This window comes from Bos indicus, chromosome 3 (assembly GCF_029378745.1).
Source record: "Bos indicus isolate NIAB-ARS_2022 breed Sahiwal x Tharparkar chromosome 3, NIAB-ARS_B.indTharparkar_mat_pri_1.0, whole genome shotgun sequence".
Classification (NCBI taxonomy): domain Eukaryota; kingdom Metazoa; phylum Chordata; class Mammalia; order Artiodactyla; family Bovidae; genus Bos; species Bos indicus.
The window spans coordinates 81,068,516-81,087,033 of NC_091762.1; the positions used below are offsets into that span (position 1 = coordinate 81,068,516).

General features: G+C 40.8%; 1 protein-coding gene across 1 annotated transcript in view; it reads right to left on the reverse strand.

Annotated features, from left to right (window-relative positions):
• CACHD1 (cache domain containing 1) overlaps window positions 1-18,518 on the reverse strand; it is a 234,983-nt gene that overhangs the window by 22,707 nt on the left and 193,758 nt on the right. Inside the window, exons 12-16 of the mRNA XM_019957321.2 lie at window positions 18,048-18,165; window positions 12,833-13,001; window positions 6,733-6,875; window positions 5,834-6,015; window positions 4,831-4,941 (exon numbers count right to left, since the gene is read on the reverse strand). Coding sequence (XP_019812880.2) covers window positions 4,831-4,941; window positions 5,834-6,015; window positions 6,733-6,875; window positions 12,833-13,001; window positions 18,048-18,165 — 723 coding nt within the window. The remainder of the gene's footprint in view (window positions 1-4,830; window positions 4,942-5,833; window positions 6,016-6,732; window positions 6,876-12,832; window positions 13,002-18,047; window positions 18,166-18,518) is intronic.

Genomic DNA, 18,518 nt, shown 5'->3' on the forward strand with positions numbered 1-18,518 from the left:
CGTGGGAACAGTTCAAAATTCAATTACAGTTACAAAATCCTTACAGGATTTGTACACTGTAGAAAATAATATTTTGCTGAAGTACTAGTCAAAAGGAGTCTAAACCCCTCTGGCTTGTTCAGGAAAGACAGATGAGTCTGCATAATAGTCATCATTATGATGACAGTAATGGCTTCCATTTACTGAATGTTCACAATTGATAGGCATTCTGGTAGGCATCTGAATACATCACTTCAGTGATTTCTCACAGAAAGCTTGTGAGGCAGGACTTCCAGAAAACCAAAGCTTGGGGAGATTCAGTGTTTGGTTGAGGTCACATAGTGAATAACTAGTGGAAGCCTGAATTCAAACTCAGTGCCTTTAACTTCAAAGCGTATGTGCCGTATGCTAAACTGTTTCAGTCACGTCCAAGTCCTTGAGACCCTATGGTCTGTAGCCCACCAGGCTTCTCTGTCCATGGGGATTCTCCAGGCAAGAATATTGGAGTGGGTGGCCATGCCCTCCTCTAGAGGATCTTCCTGACCCAGGGACTGAACTGGCATCTCATATGTCTCCTGCAGGTGGATTCTTTACCACTAGTGCCACCCGGAAAGGCTGTATATTCCTAACCAATAGATTTTCTGCCTCCTTAGATCTGCATGGCATTCAAAAGTTTCCAAGCAATTTTAAACCATTTATTTAATTTCCTTTGAAGACATCGGAAAGGAATTATAATTCCTATTTTATAAATGAAAAATTAGGTTTAGAATGGTTATCGATCACTTTTTACTTACGGCTTAGAAACCAGTACAAAATCTGGTTCTTTCTATAGTAATAGCTACCTTAGTTAAAAAATACAATTCAGGTTTTTGGGGACAAGTTGATTTTGTTTCTAAAATTCCCTTGCATGACTGCCATCTGCTCCCACATATGATAAACACACTGAAGTAAAACCATATACGTTGCCCATGGAAGTCTAGCATTCATATTTTCACCTGCATTTGAAAAATGTCCATGGTTACCATAGCAACTCGTAAAGACTACCACAGGAAAATGAAACCAAGCCTACATTTCTCAGCACAACATTGCATGCTTTGCAGCGCTCCGGTGAGATTTTCACTGCCAAAGGCTTGTCTGACCAGTTCCTTAATCACTGACTGCACTTCGTCATCTCTATCACACTACCTTCCTCCAAACAGTGAACACCTAGATTCTCAGGCCACTAACAATGCTGATGAAAGAATCAGAGGACAGTTGCTATAGCTGTGTAATTGATAAGTGAGCACTGAAAAACCTGTCCTCAAGAGCGCAACCCAACTGCATTTGAAAACCAAGGGAGAATTAGAATGCTTCACGACAAGTTGAACATTAGCTTAAGTTCTCTCTTCTGACCCATTAAAATGCCAGAAACTTAAAAGCATGAACAGCGTAATAATAAAAGTAACTACCATTTATTGAGGATTTGACACTGGCAAGCATTTTACATACATTATCTATAATTTTCACTTCTTCAGTTCAATCCAGGCATTGCTACCTCTGTTTCACACACGAGGCTCAGAGAATCATGGAATATAATACTAATAAAAACATTTAACATTTATTGAGCCCTTAACTTATATGCAGAGTACATCATGAGAAACGCTGGGCTGGAAGAAGCACAAGCTGGAATCAAGATTGCCGGGAGAAACAGCAATAACCTCAGATATGCAGATGACACCACCCTATGGCAGAAAGTGAAGAGGAACTAAAAAGCCTCTTGATGAAAGTGAAAGAGGAGAGTGAAAAAGTTGGCTTAAAGCTCAACATTCAGAAAACGAAGATCATGGCATCCGGTCCCATCACTTCATGGGAAATAGATGGGGAAACAGTGGAAACAGTGTCAGACTTTCCCTTGGACTACAAGGAGGTCCAACCAGTGCTGTGATTCATGGGGTAGCAAAGAGTCGGACACTGAACTGAGCCCTTACCATGCGCCATGCAGTGTTCTTGGAGACTCATGTATATTACTTAAAATAATCTTTAAATCATCACTTGAGGTAGGTCCTAATATCCTTCTTTCATAAGTGAGGAAACCAAGGCAAAAAAGGAACTTGTTAATGGTCATACAGACAGTAAATGGCAAATCTGCTTTTACAGAGTAGAATCCATCTTCGGGAGAGGGCAGGTTCTCAAGTTGGCATGTGAGATCAAAGTCACTGGTACTCATTTGGAAGAAGTCCCTTTGCAGAGCCCACCTATGAACATACCCATTAAAGCTGCAGTTGCCTTGGTTGAAAACCAGAAGCAGTAGTTGACTTGCATTCTAAGTTATACAGTGAACAAAACAGAAGGTTTTAAATAATAAAAACATGCTCACCTAAGGAAAATGTTCAAACAATCAAGTCCATGGGACTGCATATTGACCAAGACGTGAGCAGATACTTATTCCTGGAATACACTCTCATTGAGAGAGTGATGGACAGGTTTTTTAACTCTTGTTAAACTTAAATAGCTAAACTTGTGTAGTCTAAATACACTATCAGTGTTAGTTGCTCAGTTGTGTCTGATTCTTTGGGACCTCATAGACTGTAGCCAACCAGGCTCTCTGTCCATGGAATTCTCCAGGCAAGAATACTGGAGTGGATAGCCATTCCTTTCTCCAGTGGATTTTCCTGACTCAGGGATCAAACCTGGGGTTCCTGCATTGCAGGCAGATTCTTTTACTGTCTGAGTCATAAACAATAACCAAATAAGGGAACTGAACCCAAGATATTTTGCAACTTGAAAGTCCATCCTATTTCCATCATGCTTCATTTGCGATGACATGATAAATATTTATAAATAAATGAGAAATTCTTCCACCCACTCAAATTCTGACAAAAACAAGTATACGAGCATAAAAATCTGCACCTCTCTGTGATCCCCCTGCCTCCCCTACAGCAAAACAATACTGTGTAGGAGGAAAAGTTAATGGTTCTTGATAATGAGTGGCAGGTGGGAGAAGCCAGATCAAGGATTAAGTCAAGGAATAAGTAAGACACACAGGTAGGCATCCTCTCCCTGCTCCAAGCATCACCTTTAAGAGCCCGATTCCAGCCCATGTCCTTGTCATCAAAGATCAAGGTGACTGCTGTCCCCTCAAAGAAAACACCTTTGTTTACTTTTTCTCAATTGACTAGAATATATGAGAGAAAAGATAAGTCTCACTATTCAGACAACAGTAGGTATATGTCTTATAGATGGTCTGTTACTAAAAACATTGAAAAGATTTGTTCTAAGAGAATGTTCGCTTGTTCATATGTGATGAAGCTAAATAGATACCATGCCCTGAAAAGAAATCAATATCTGGCTGGCAACAGGGCCCTGCTTACCATGGAGACACAGGTCACGCTATTGAAATTCCACACAGCACTGCTTCCCAATTCTTGTTCCCAATGAACTAGCATTAGAATAATTCTACTGATGTCAATCATTTGATATATAATGAGCACCAGTGAAAAGCATAAAGTTAGCAAGAAAATCTGTCTCCCATAAATTTTAAGGCATCATTACAGATACCAGTCAAGATATAGTCTGTATTGGTTGCTAAGGAAAAAAACAGTGATTTGTACAATGAAGGGATTAAAACAATGTGTTTGACTTTCCTCCTTATCTAACATTTCACTGACATTTGTAGCTTAAATACTGAAACCTCAAAAACCTGAAATATAAAGCACCCTAAATATATTTACAGTGATACTGACATTTTATAGCATTCTTGGAAAAATCAGTTTTCAAAATGCCATTCATTTCTCAAGAGAGTGCAATGACAAAGTAAGAACAGCAACAGAACCATCATAACAACAACAAATTCCTATATAATTCTACCGCTGCTGCTGCTAAGTCACTTCAGTCGTATCCAACCCTGTGTGACCCCATAGACAGCAGCCCACCAGACTCCTGTCCCTGGGATTCTTCAGGCAAGAACACTGGAGTGGGTTGCCATTTCCTTTTCCAATGCATGAAAGTGAAAAGTGAAAGTGAAGTCGATCAGTCGAGTCCGACTCTTTGCGACCCCATGGACTGTAGCCTACCAGGCTCCTCTGTCCATGGGATTTTCCAGGCAAGATTACTGGAGTAGGGTGCCATATATAATTCTAAAGAAACTCAAATACAAGAAGGAAGAATTTTGTCTTGATACATTTTTTCCTTCACTAGCAGTACTCTTTGTTCGGGAAAACACTCTCTGATAATAATAACTGTCAATTTCTTTGATTGGTTTAAGACTGGCATTTTCAGGAACTGCTTTACTGAATCTAACATCTCTGTTTTTCTTCTTCATAAGCACCCTCATGGCTACTAACAGGGTTAAGTGCCTTTTATTGACTCAATCACATGATGGCCTTGTAAGGTAAGCATTATCCCAATTTTACAGACATCAGGAAGTTTAGGAAAACCAAGACAACACAGAGAAGATATTCAAATCCCAGCTTGCCCATATCTAATGTCATACCTTTGCTACTACTCCTTGCTATCTACTAGTCTATTCAGATTTTCAAAATATCCTTAATGTTTTCAAGAAATGAGTAAATATTAGTTGAACTATTACCTGGTGGGGGAAGGAGAGGGTGGATGAATTGAGAGAGCACCGCTGACATATACACAGTACCAGATGGAAAATAGACAGCTAGCGGGAAGCTACTGTGTAACACAGGGAGCTCGGCTCAGTGCTCTGTTATGACTCGGAGATGTGAGACGGGAGGGAGGCTCGAGAGGGAGGGGGAAATGTATGTATATAGCTGATTCACGTTGCTGTCCAGCAGGAACCAATACAACATTGGGAAAGGAATTATCCTCCAATTAAAAAGAAAATTAAAAATAAAGAAATATTACCTGGATGAATGAATTGTATGACTGATAGTCACGACATAGCCAGCTCCTCCAACGTCTAAGTAAGGGCCAGTTAAGGAAATCAAACCTGGATTAGCTACTGCATGGAGATACCTGATGGAGACCAAAGAAAGTCCTTACTTTAGTGTACGAACAAGTTTGCACATTTCAAAGAAAAGTGAGCTTGCAACCTAAAAAAATATTGTAAACTGTGCTTATGTTACATTTAAGTTCAAAAGGATTCCCACCCTTTATATCTGACTACAGTATCAACAACAAGGGGTCAATAAAAATATGGAATTCTCTTTTGAAAAGATACTGAACTGAGTATATATGTGAGATTTTAATAAGCTTTTAAAAATATAGATGTTTTTGAGGCAAAACCAAAGATGAATAAATCAGGTAGGGGCAAACACAACTGGGCACATACAAATGAGCCCTGGATTGGGAAGGGCGGGAGAACAGGCAGTAAAAAAGATGAGCCAACTCCCGAGTAACCCAGCTGCTAAGCAGCTCAAGAAGAGAAACCCTGTTTTTATGCCCAGGTTGCCCCTTGCTATACTACCTGACCAGCTTTTGCATTTGCAAATCAGAGTAAAAATAAATCCTTGAAGTAAAAAAGTATTTTTCAGTTTTTATGTCATTTTTCGTAGGTCATATATGAGCTGTAATTTGACACCATGATCATATGCAATGACAGTAAGTATATTCATTGTGGACACACTGCATATAAGGTGGGAATCAAACCACTAGGAACTGAAAAGGCCAAGTATAAAGCATTTCAGTCTCAACAGCTCAGTAAAGAGATAAAAGCATTGTAGACAGAGGAAGCCCACAAAGCTGCTGTTCACACTATGTTTAAAAAACAATACAAAAACATATTTCCACTGCCATGAAAAGTATCTTCTTTAAATATGACTGCCAGAAGTTGCTTTACTGTGTGTACTTATCATGTCTCTCCAGGACTGGGGGAGAACCTTTGATAATGGAAGCCCCTAAAACTCACCATTGTCTCCTAGTGGGATCAAATGCTTTGTCCATGAGGGAGCCAGGATAAATTCTGAGGACGCCATTGGGTGTTGCTATGTAACGGCGGACAATGTAAGTGTTCAGGCTACTCATTTCCATTTGTGTCATCCATTCATCTGTGACGTGGCTGGTAGCCATTACTTCATTTCTGACAGAGAACTAGGAAACAAAGGAAGACATAGCGGGGATCCTTTAAGACTCACATGAAAAGAGAATGGCCTGCTGGCAGAGCTTCCCAAAGCTCTCTTGCAGAGAAGCCAAGCCCAATTACTTCTTAAAAATCTTTCCACAGCAGATGGATACAGCCAAACTTGGTGAAAACAAAAGCTTCCTGAAATATAGCCAGTGGACGTGTGACTTACTCAGTTGTTCATCCTACTTAGGCTTTCTTGCATTTATGAGGAAAGAACATATAGTGCAGCATTAAATAATTAAATACACACACAGGCGCGCGTAAACACACACACACACACACACACACACACACACACACATACACATCCCCTAAACCTCTGCTCCTTAAACTTCATCATATTTATCTCAACCGACAGTAGGGGCACTTTACTTCATCCCCCTGGGAAAAATGGGGCTGGGAAAGTTTCTCTGGTCTCTAACTCCTACCCCGCCTACCTAGAAAGCCTCTACTGCATCTAAAGCCTGAAAGATATTCTGCATCTGGCCCACAGGGCTTCTTAATCCATCAGAAGGGTCCTCGCCGGCCAGCCTCCCCTGGGCCTCACACTCTGTCTTTCTGGCTCTCCAGCTGAGAGGCACAGATCCAGAGGCTGGCTTCCCACTTCAAAGGTTCACTGCAGCAACCCCTTCCGGGCTTGTGGAGGGGAATAGCAGAAATGCGGGCCCCAGGACAGCACTCACTTTGAGCCCCGGGTTGGCAATGAGGCGGGTGTTGTCGCTGAGATAGGCTGTGTAGTGCTCCACCATGCGCTTTGTCTCTGGCTGGCTGAGGTGCTCGTAGGGGGAGGAAAAGCTGCCAGCAGACAGCATAACGGTTGGACTTTCTGAAAGAGAAGCAAACAAAGCAGGCCTGAGAACATGGGGCCTGCACCTCAGGCTCAAACAAAAGCCTGGCTAAGGCTCTGCCCATCTGTCAGCTGTAGGGGCTTAGAGTCACTCCTAAGGAAAGCAAAGAACTCCACGCTAGAAGGAGCTGTGAAGGACAAAAGTCAGATTCTCTCCCTGCAGGGAGCTTACAGTCCTGGATTCTAAAGGAGATCAGTCCTGGGTGTTTACTGGAAGATCTGATGCTAAAGCTGAAACTCCAGTACTTTGGCCACCTCATGAGAAGAGTTGACTCACTGGAAAAGACTCTGATGCTGGGAGGGATTGGGGGCCAGAGGAGAAGGGGATGACAGAGGATGAGATGGTTGGATGGCATCACTGACTCGATGGACATGAGTTTGGGTGAACTCCGGGAGTTGGTGATGGACAGGGAGGCCTGGTGTGCTGCGATTCATGGGGTCGCAAAAAGTCGGACACGACTGAGCGACTAAACTGAACTGAAACCTGAAGAGACACAAGAGTTGAGAATGTAACTGTTCAACATACTGACTCTCTGCAACCCCATGGACTACACAGTCCATGGAATTCTCCAGGCCAGAATACTGGAGTGGGGATCTTACCAGCCCAGGGATTGAACCCAGGTCTCCCACATTGCAGGTGAATTCTTCAGCAGCTGAGCTACGAGGTAAGCCCCAACATACCTTAGATCCACATAGAACATCTTACACTTATTGGGACCAAGGAGGTAGCACATGACATAAAGTCAGACTGGGTTGGACCTGGGCTCCACCATTTCCTGGTTGTGTGATGTGTGGCATGCTCAGTCACTCAGTCCAACTCTTTGCAATCCCATGGACTATATAGCCTACCAGGCTCCTCTGTCCATGGAATTTTCCAGGCAAGAATACTGGAGTGGGTTGCCATTTCCTACTCCAAGGGATCTTTCTGATGCAGGGATTGAACCCATGTCTCTTGCATCTCCTGCAATGGAAGGTGGATTCTTTACCACTGTACTTCCTGGGAAGCCTGTGTGACTGTTTGACAAGTTAGAATACATGTGATGTTTTTATCATCTGCAATGTGGGGGAAATAGCAGTGCCGATCCTACAGAGTTAAGGTGAAAATCATATGTTAATATACACAAAGAAAATGATTTAATAAATGTAAAGCATTTAGAACAGTCCTTGCACAAGTCATGTGTCTCTGTAAGTTTTGACTCTTATTGTTCATATTAGTATGATTATCAAGGAATAAGAAAAAATGGAATAAAAGTGGAGTCAATACAAGACTCAACTAAAAAAATTATTCTCACGTAGCATATTCTCTAAACATAGCATAAACAAAGTCTATGAAAATGAAGTAGTTAATTGTTGGTCTTACTTAAGAGGAAAAACCCAGTATTATTAGGACAGAAATCCTTGCAATGAATTACATTATGAAATAAAAACACTACATCTTTGTTTTTGAAATTTTACTCAACTGTATATTTTTAAAAGTATTAGAAAGCACTATCACATGTCTTATCTCGTTTAAATATGTGGGTGCTTTTCTATTCCTTTGTCAGTTCTCACTCACAGTGTCTCATTTCCTTGTGGCCTGGTTTTCTGTCACTGGATGCTGGGCTTACAAACAATTTTTGTAGCAAATGCTAAGGTTCAACAGGATGGGAATATCTTCCTCCACAAAGGATTGCTGTGCCAATCCCAAGATGAGGCAGGATGGGGAGGTGGAAACTCTTCCAATGAGACAGGATAATGACCCAAGTGCTACACTGGGAGACTACGGTATCCAACTAGTCTATGATGAGCTAACACTCGAGATTCCTTAGACAACTCAGAAGACAGGAATCTCACGTCAAGGGCTGACTTAGTTCCAATTCATTCTTACCCTGAATATATAGTCCTCTGTGACTTCTACTAAAAGCAGGTATGTGTGTGGGGGAAGGTGGAGGGCAGAAGGGAGCAGTTTCACTTGTAAGTCTCCACATTTTGAGGACCTTGGATTTGATTTTTGTCGCTCTCCCTAGCCCAAAGAAGCTACCTAAAGCACAATTTCACAGTTGTTTCTTCTGGATTGATTATTATTATTATTGCATTTTGGCTACACCACACGGATTTAAGATCTTAGTTCCTTGACCAGGGATTGAACAGGAGCCCCTTGCATTGGAAGCACAGAGTTTTAATCACTGGACCTCCAGGGAAGTCCCTCTTCTGGGTTGATAAATATGAGTACAGTAAAACCAGTTTTAGATGACAGCTTTCTTCTCTGGGTTCTTATAAGCTCCTGGACTTTGGTCCATTACCAATTAGGTTAGTTCTCTGACAATTTTCAAAAAATTTAAAAAAGGTTCCATCCAGGATTTTTGGTTGAACTGAGCAGGATGGGTCAGAACTGCAGTCTTCCTTTACCAGAACACAATGCTTCCAGTATTGCTGCGTCTCCTTTAACTCTCATATCATCATGGTATAGCTTGGGAGTAATTATTGTATCCATATCAAGGAAAAGAAAGCCAGTGGCTAAAAAAAGGTTCGGTTGCCTAGCAATGAGTTCATGTGTATATGCTCGGGGGCCTTCTGTGCAGGGTGTGCCAGAGAGACTGTCCCGAAACTCAAAGAATCTAGGACCCAATTGCAGAGATAAGAATCAAGGGGAAAAAAAGGAAAACAACAATATTAGACAACACAATGATATAAAAAACATCTCAGGGATAAGAGTTGGACCAGAAGGGGAGGAGAGACAACTCGGGGAGGGGATCTTCCTTGTAGCGATGTGGATAGAAGGAGAGGAAAAACCAAGATACAGGGCCCAGAGTCTTACATCTAGGAGCTAGACACATAGCTCTTACATATATACCTGTGTACGCAACTGCACAGGATGATGTAATCTTTCAAAATTCCTCTGTCCCTCTTTGTATACCAAGAAAGACAACACCCCATCCTTCAGATCTCTAGAAGGGAGCTCCAACCTAAATTAATACCTTGCCTCAAAATCCCCATCATCAATGAAATTAGGTAAAAATCACTTATTTGCCATTGTTTCCCTTATTTTCCACTTCTTTTAAAAAATATTTGAATTATCCTGCTTCACTTTCATTACCAACTGTTTCATTGGAGAAGGCAATGGCAACCCACTCCAGTGCTCTTGCCTGGAGACTCCCAGGGACAGAGGAGCCTAGTAGGCTGCAGTCCACGGTGGCGCTAAGAGTCGGACACGACTGAGCGACTTCACTTTCATGCATTGGAGAAGGAAATGGCAACTCACTCCAGTGTTCTTGCCTGGAGAATCCCAGGGATGGGGGAGCCTCGTGGGCTGCCGTCTATGGGGTCACACACAGTCAGACAAGACTGAAGTGACTTAGCAGCAGCAGCAGCACTAAACTATCCTCAGTGATGTCTCTACACATTGTCCTGGGGGAGTTCTATGGCCAAAATGAAGTTGGGGTGTACAGTGGAAAGAGTACCCAGTGGAAGTCGGACACTGGCATAAGGTTTGTCCGTGTGCCCCCAGAGCAGCTCACTAGTCCTAAGTAATGTATGGGCATTGATAAAGCTCTACATTTTCTGGGAGTGAAAATGTCCAACTGAGCAGGACCGTCCAACTGAAATACAATGTAATCCCCCATTGTGACATAAACATTTCTAGTAGCCACACAAAGAAAAGGAGGACCAAACAGGTTAATTTTACTAGTGTATTTTATAGACTCCAATATATCCAAACATTATCACTTTAACATGTAATCAATACAAAAAATTAAGTATGTATTTTGTACTTACAATAAATCTCAACTTGGTTCAGCCACATTTTAAGTGCTCAATAGTCACCTGTGGCTACTAGCTACCATATTGGATGGTATAGCTATGAGGGATTATCTGAAGGAAATAAAAAATCTAGGCTTGGGCTTTTTTTTTCCATTAAGAAAAACTGCTGCACTTTGCTGTCCCAAATTTAAAAAGACTGGCCTTGTAAATCAACTATATTTCAATAAAATTTTTTTTTAAAGGTTAAATAAATAATAAATACAAAGTTTCTTTTTATTACCTCATTTTCCCCAGCAGCAGTGTTTCCCATAGTGACTAAGGGAATTACGCAGATCTGAGCTTTTCTTTAAGTAGTTCTTAAAAATATAAATTAAAGGACATACTCTTTTGTATGGGGCTTCCCTGGTAGCTCAGATGGTAAAAAATCCACCGGCAATGCAGGAGACCCCGGTTCGATTCCTGGGTTGGGAAGATCCCCTGGAGAAGGGATAGGCTATCCACTCTAGCATTCTTGGGCTTCCCTGGTGGCTCAGTTGGTAAAGAATCTGCCTCCAATGTGGGAAAATCCGGGTTCGACCCATAAGTTGGGAAGATCCCCTGGAGAAGAGAAAGGCTACCCGCTCCAGGATTCTGGCCTGGAGAAGTCCATGGACTGTATAATCCACGGAGTCACAAAGAGTTGGACACGACTGAGTGACTTTCACTCAATCACTCACTCACTCTTTTGTATAGAAACAGAAGGCAACCCTCTTTCCCTCAAACCTAAATTACAACAAACAAGGAAATGTAAATCCAAGTAGACATCTCTGGCCATCTAACTTGTCCACACTGATGAGTGTGTCATAGATAAAACTACTTAGGATGGCCTGCTCTGTTGATCTCATGTCCAGGCAGAAACTCTGTAGGGTGGACTGCAAAAGAGAAACCTGGACACAAGTGTTCTCATTTTGAAACTGGAGAATGGATGGTGACTTCTAAGTATTTTCAAAGGTGAAAAAGAAAATTTTTGTTTGATAATACTGTTGAGTATACTGTGACATATAACATACCCCACAGGCGCCTAGTATGCATCTGGCACATGGCAGCATGCAATAAAAGGGGTATATCAGGCATGGGAGAAGCATGAACCACATCTGAGCCTCGCTTCTTTCTGTGTTACTATGGGAAAGTTATGATCGGGTGGGCCAAAAAGTTCATTCAGCTTTTCCCACAGGATGATATGGAAATACCCAGACGAACTTTTTGGCCAACTCAATATTTGGATAAGCCCCAAAATCCTCATCTGTAATAGGCCAACTCAGACGATGGCTGTAAAATACTGGACACAGACAAATGCAAATTCCCTTTTAGTTTCTTTGAATTAGTTGCCTATTTCCTAAGCGCTTTTGAAGACAGGGATCTGTGATAGGTACAGATATACACTGTAGATATGTAGGTGCGCTACCCTTGGACTCTTGACCATTTTCCCACCTCCTACGCTGTACGCCTGCATCTTCATCATCTGCGTGCCTGCCTCTAGTGGGCCGTATCTACCACTCTGTTTGATGGACATTCTTTGAGCTGCTAAAACCTCTTTGTCCTGCATTAGCAGAAACCTGAAAGTGACTAAGGAATATGAAAGTCCAGCTCCCTTTCCTGAGTCAGGGCAAGCTTTGCAGTGTAATTTACACTCCAAAGCCCCCCTCAGGACCAGGGTGAGGCTGGAACGTCACTTAAAATCAAATTCTGGCTTGCTTTCTCCTTTCTTCCTTCTCCTGTTAACTTCACTTCTGTACTTGTTTCTTCTGAGAGTTCATCCTGAATAAGTCACCAACCCACAAATCCTCATCTCAGTGACTCATGGAGAACCAGAGACAAGGCAAGGCCTCACATTGTTTTTACATTTGTCTCCCCACACGGGCACTGCAGGTATTCAGTGTGCTCAGTCACGTCTAACTCTTTGAGATCCCACGGACTGTAGTCCACCAGGATCCTCTGTCCATGGAATTTTTCCAGGAAAAATACTGGAGTGGGTTGCCATTTCCTCCTCCAGGGGATCTTCCTGACCCAGGGATTGAAACTGCATCTTCTGCATTGGCAGATGGATTCTTTACCACCTAGCCACCTGGGAAGGCATTCGGCATCTTAGTCCAAATCGATGCTCATGGGGAGCTGCTATCAGGAAGACCGCAAAGCAAACTGAAAAGCGCAGGGTTTACCTAGAGTGGCCAGCTGTTTGAAGTGGAGGCAAGCACTAGGCTGGCCCAGGAGGTCCAACCGGTGGTACAGCAACTTGCTGCTGGGGACAGTGTTGAGGTTCTTCAGTTGTTTGACAGGTATTTCTGGTTGTATTACCACAATACAGAGAATGAAGGAAGTATCTTGGACCTGGAAAATTGACAAAGAAAATGTTAATACAGAAATGAAAGTTCCTGGAGAGATAGTAAGTTGGTCAACATTACTTTCTGCTCTCTCTGCTTCTAACCCACACAGAAAAATACGTGATGAGTGAAGGAAAGACAGGAAGATGGGGTAATAGAAAATGGTTCTGGCAAAAAAATCACATTTTCTATTTTTTATTTTTCTTTCTGATCGAGGGAACTTAATGCATGTAACAGAAAATCATGGAGTTGATGAAGGGATTAGAAAATAGTCTCTCTAAAACAGTAACCCTAGTCCTCTTTTGCTTATTTAAGCTAATGGATACAAGCTGGAACACGGCATAAGAATACAACACTTATTTCTGTTTGGGTTGGAAATGCGTTGTAAAATATACAGTTGGTTTTGCAATGAGTGTTCCGAGAATTGAGTATTTTAAATGCCAATTATGAATCTATATAACACAGCCTGTACAGAATCTGGTTTACTCATTCAATTCCCAATGAACACTTTCTTTTCTCTTGGTTAGAGGTGACCAGGATCTCAGACTTATGAAAAGTGCAAACCCTATCACTTCCTAGCAAAGCTGGCTTGACTTGTCCTTTCAGACCAGGAAAGGCAAGTGTGTTGTAATTTGGCCTAATTTAAGCTCCTATGTAGAGACAGGAGTACTTTCAGATTCATTCTGCTCCTAGAAATGGATGCTTGAATAAAATTTGGTGGGAAGAATGTCTACATGAATCAAAAGCCAAGTCAAGCTATGTAGTTCTAGCTCCTTGACTTAAAAATACAAGTCATTTCGATATTTGGCAAAACTAATACAATTATGTAAAGTTTAAAAATAAAATAAAATAAAAAATAAAATTAAAAAAAAAAAATTCAAAAAAAAAAAAAAAATACAAGTCAAACTTCTCTAAGTTCATTAAGAGCTGAACAGAATATATTTTAAAGGTGGTTTGTACTTAAATGAAAAGAGTGATAACCAGCAAATTCAGAACTAAAAGATGGCCAGAATCAAAGCAACTCAAAAGATAAGTTAACAATCAAGGAGAAATTTTTTAAACAAGGCAAGTTAGAGTTAAGTGTAATATGTGGTTTCTGAGGATAGCTGCAGAAATCTTTTTAAACACAGGGGAATTTGCATCTTCCTGAAATTGCTTTTAAGTACTGCTGCCAAGGATATTCAATTACATTAGCAAATTTAATCCTCTTCCTCAACCCAACAAGTTAGAAAGTGACAGAGTATTCTGAAGTGGTATTTACTATTTGCCCTCTTCCTGTCTCAGCATCTTTTGAGTTTGCTTCCTGTGCTGCAGGAAGTTCTATGCTGCTGCTAAGTCGCTTCAGTCGTGTCCGACTCTGTGCGACCCCATAGACGGCAGCCCACCAGGCTCCTCTGTCCCTGAGATTCTCCAGGCAAGAACACTGGAGTGGGTTGCCATTTCCTTCTCCAGTGCATGAAAGTGAAAAGTAAAAGTGAAGTCGCTCAGTCGTGTCCAACTCTTCGCGACCCCGTGGACTGCAGCCTACCAGGCTCCTCCGTCCATGGGATTTGCCAGGCAAGAGTACTGGAGTGAGTTGCCATTGCCTCCTCTGAAGGAAATTCTATAGGATAATTCTTATTCTCTTATAAGAATTCTATAAGAGAAAAAAAGTCAATTCTGTAAGATAAAAATTCTATCTTTCTCTTCAAGGGTCAATTATATAAGAGAAAAAAAAAAAACTACCCTAAGCATCTAAAGGCAACACTTCATAATTTCTAGCTGGAAAGGAAAACAGATTTCAAAATAGGTCTCCTTGCTATTGTGTTCTTAGCTGAAAAAGTAGTTGCTTGCATTAAGGAATTAGTATAACATATCTAGAAGAGGCCTCCATGAGTGGGGAGTGGTTTTTTTCACTGATTATCCATGGGATTCATGTTTTGAAGTGAACCATGCCTGTACAACACTGGAATGTTGCAATACCTTCTGATATTAGTCAGTATTTCCTTCTGACACAGCATGCAGCCTCCTCAATGCTCAAAGACAGACTTGCGTTGCATAGTGACAAAGTAGTAATCTCTTAATGCTGCTAACATAATCTCTCATGTTACATTTAAATTAATTCAGTGAAATAATCCGTCAATATCTGCTATATCTATGGATGCCAAGAAGTTTAACCAATTATTATCAACATCAACTAAATCTACTTAAATTATATTTAGTAGAGGAATCCATTTCACTCCGGAGGACAAGAGTACTTACTCCCCCCTTTCTGCTGATGTAACTAGAAAGAGCTTACAAATTCTTGTTCTTATTTCTGGGTAATCAGGCAAGCCTTTTAACTTCAATCTCATTATTTATTACCACTTTAAATGTTCACTTAACAGTGACATTCTTGATAACTGATGTTGGAGAAGACTCTTCAGAATCCCTTGGACAGCAAGGAGATCAAACCAGTAAATTCTAAAGGAAATCAACACTGAATTCATTGGAAGGACTGATGCTGAAGCTGAAGCTCTGATACTCTGGCTACCTGATGTGAAGAACTGATTCATTGGAAAAGATCCTGATGCTGGGAAAGATTGAAGACAAGAGGAGAAGGGGATGACAGAGGATGAGATGGTTGGATGGCATCACTGACTCGATGGACATGAATTTGAGCAAGCTCCAGGAGTTGGTGATGGACAGGGAAGCCTGGTGTGCTGCAATCCATGGGATCATAAAGAGTTGGACACAACTGAGCGACTGAACTGAACTGACAATTTCAAAACTCTGAGAAAGTTAACACTTCTACCTGAAGTGATTACATGATTATATTCATTCGGCTAAGAAGAGTCGTCAAAATGTGCCAATACCACGGAAGAAAGACAGTTTTTATAAAGATTATACTTCCCAAAATGTTAATACTAGGTTTATTTACTATACAAAGAAGGTCTTAAAATGCCTCTATTTCCTTCTATCTCTTTTAATGCCTACAAATATTAATACAGATTTTTTTACCAGGATGTACCTGAATTGCTTTCAATTAGGATATAGTGTAAGATAAGCAATCTCCAATTTTAAATATAAAAGTATTTTTCAATTCAGAATTCTGGTGTCTGGCTCACTCTTTCTGATGTGAAAAATTAAGCAATTAGTCCTTATTTAAAAATTGTATGTTTATAAAGGGCAGATGGTATAATCATTCTAAACAGAAAAAAAATTCCTGAAAATGAGCTGTCTCAGAGAGTTTTGAAACAGACATTCACTTTTTTCAGATCTGTATTTATCAGCAAAATATCAGTAGAATTAGGCTGATAAACATAACCTTCTCCAATGGTCTTATTATTTTGTTTCGTTTCATTTCCGTTTTAGAAATTGCTGTTGCCTTATGATTCTATAAAAAGCAAATAAGAAGATCATAAGAGAGTCATGTCTAGAGGCACATTGGCTTCTCCCGATTCCTATCATTCCTGTGTAGACACAGCACGGAGGTGTTGAACTGTGCATCCACTGCTAAGCTGGAAGCTCTGTGAGGGCAGCAAGTATCATTCTTCTTTGTCCTTCTTAGGTGACAGTCAATCTTCAATAGCAGGTCTTAAAGGGATGAATAAACAGATCCATTTAGGATCGACAACACATATTAATAACATCAGAAATGGCCTTCCAAGGGAATCTCGAGTATGACTGTATTTTAAGTTTAATGATTATTACTGAATGATAGAAAAAAAGATCAAAGTCTACTCTTCTTTTGGTCAATTAGAGTACTTAGGGCCCCATAATAGCACTGTTATGCTATGCTTGGGAGGGGGAGTAAAGGACAAAAATATTAAGTAAGATGTGTGGTGTGTGTCAGATTCTGTTTCTCTATGATTCTTTGAGGCTCAGTGTTCTTTTTAAAAAAATATTTATTTCAAATGGGATATACTGTAAGATAAGCAATCTCTAATTTTAAATATAAAAGTATTTTTCAATTCAAAATTCTGGAGTCTGGCTCACTCTTTCTGATGTGAAAAATTAACCCTGCAGCATGCAGGATCTTCCCTGTGGCACGTGGGAACTAAGTTTCCCAACCACGAATCGAATCCGTGTTCCCTGCATTGCAAGGTGGATTCCTAACCACTATACCACAAGGGAAGTCCGCTGAAGCTTAAGGGTCTGAATGAGGCTAGTGAAAGAATGTGGGTAGCACAGGTATGGCTAGCAATCTGCTTGTGACATGGGAGCAGTACACAACCTAATCTAAATCTGTCTTTTCCTTGGCATCAATGGAGGACATTCATGCTTCTGTATCTCCTTTTCAGTGCCCAGTTTCCACAATCTAAGTTGAAAATGATAAAAACAAACTGTTGCTGTTGTTCAGTTGCTCAGTCATGTCTGACTCTTTGCGACCCCATGGACTGTAGCACACCGGGCTTCCCTGCCCTTCACTATCTCCTAGAGTTTGTTCAAACTCATGTCCATTGAGTCAGTGATGCTATCTAGCCATCTCATCCTCTACTGCTCTCGTCTTCTTTTGCTTTCAATCTTTCCCAGCAACAGGGTCTTTTCCAATGGGTTGGCTCTTCGCATCAGGTGTCCAAAGTATTGGAACTTCAGCATCAGTCCTTCCAATGAATATTCAGGGTTGATTTCCTTTAGGATGGACTGGCTTGATCTCCTTGCTCCAACTGGATACAATCTAAATGTGTATTCGTGCGACTCAGAAGAAATTTGGTTGATCTATGTAATGTAGTACAGAGCCATTGAATGTGTTTTCACATATAGAGATACATGCCTGTGTGTGAAGAATAAGTTTCCTGAAATTGATCAAAGTGGTTACTTCTGGGAAATGGGAGGTCAAACTCGGGAGGGGAAAGGGCAGAGTTCACTATCTATTTTTTTTTAAATATGGTTTGATTTATTCATGAGTAATTAATGGTTTTATAAACAAAAAAGGAAAAAAATATAAAATTTCTATGGAATCTCTTCTTTTTTCAATCATTTTAAAACAGATTAGTAACATTACCAGGCTGAAGTTCCCTAGAATTTCTGCATGAGGAAGAATGTTGCATCCTGCACCTCCCTGAAGCAAAGGAGGCTTCCTCGCACTCACCATCTTCCAGGCATAGCTAACATTGTAGGCCTCCTTTCCAGTTTCCCTCAGCTTGTTTATGTGCCAGGACAGAGATGAGTTCACAGGGACTGCGATAATCTGGCTGCCCAGAGGGAGGCTGCATTGGCAAACAGAATGAAATACTTCAGGCAAAAGATAAAATGAAGCACTTAATTAAAGGCAGGGAAGACGCTGTGAGTCACTGACCACCTCCTGATTTTGAAAAGCAATGAAGCTCATCACTTTTGAAAGAGATAATATGAGATTTTTGATTTTGTAAAAGCGTTATGTCAGCTCCGTACTGAAAACATTCCTTCCTCTCTACTCCTGTCCCCTGATTCTAATTCTTTCCAGAGACTAACTTGTCTCAAATCACTCAGTCATTAATTTACAACCAATGAGCACAAAGACCCGTTTCTCTATAGGTTACCATCTGCCAAAATAATGTATCATGGTTGGAAAAAATCCAAT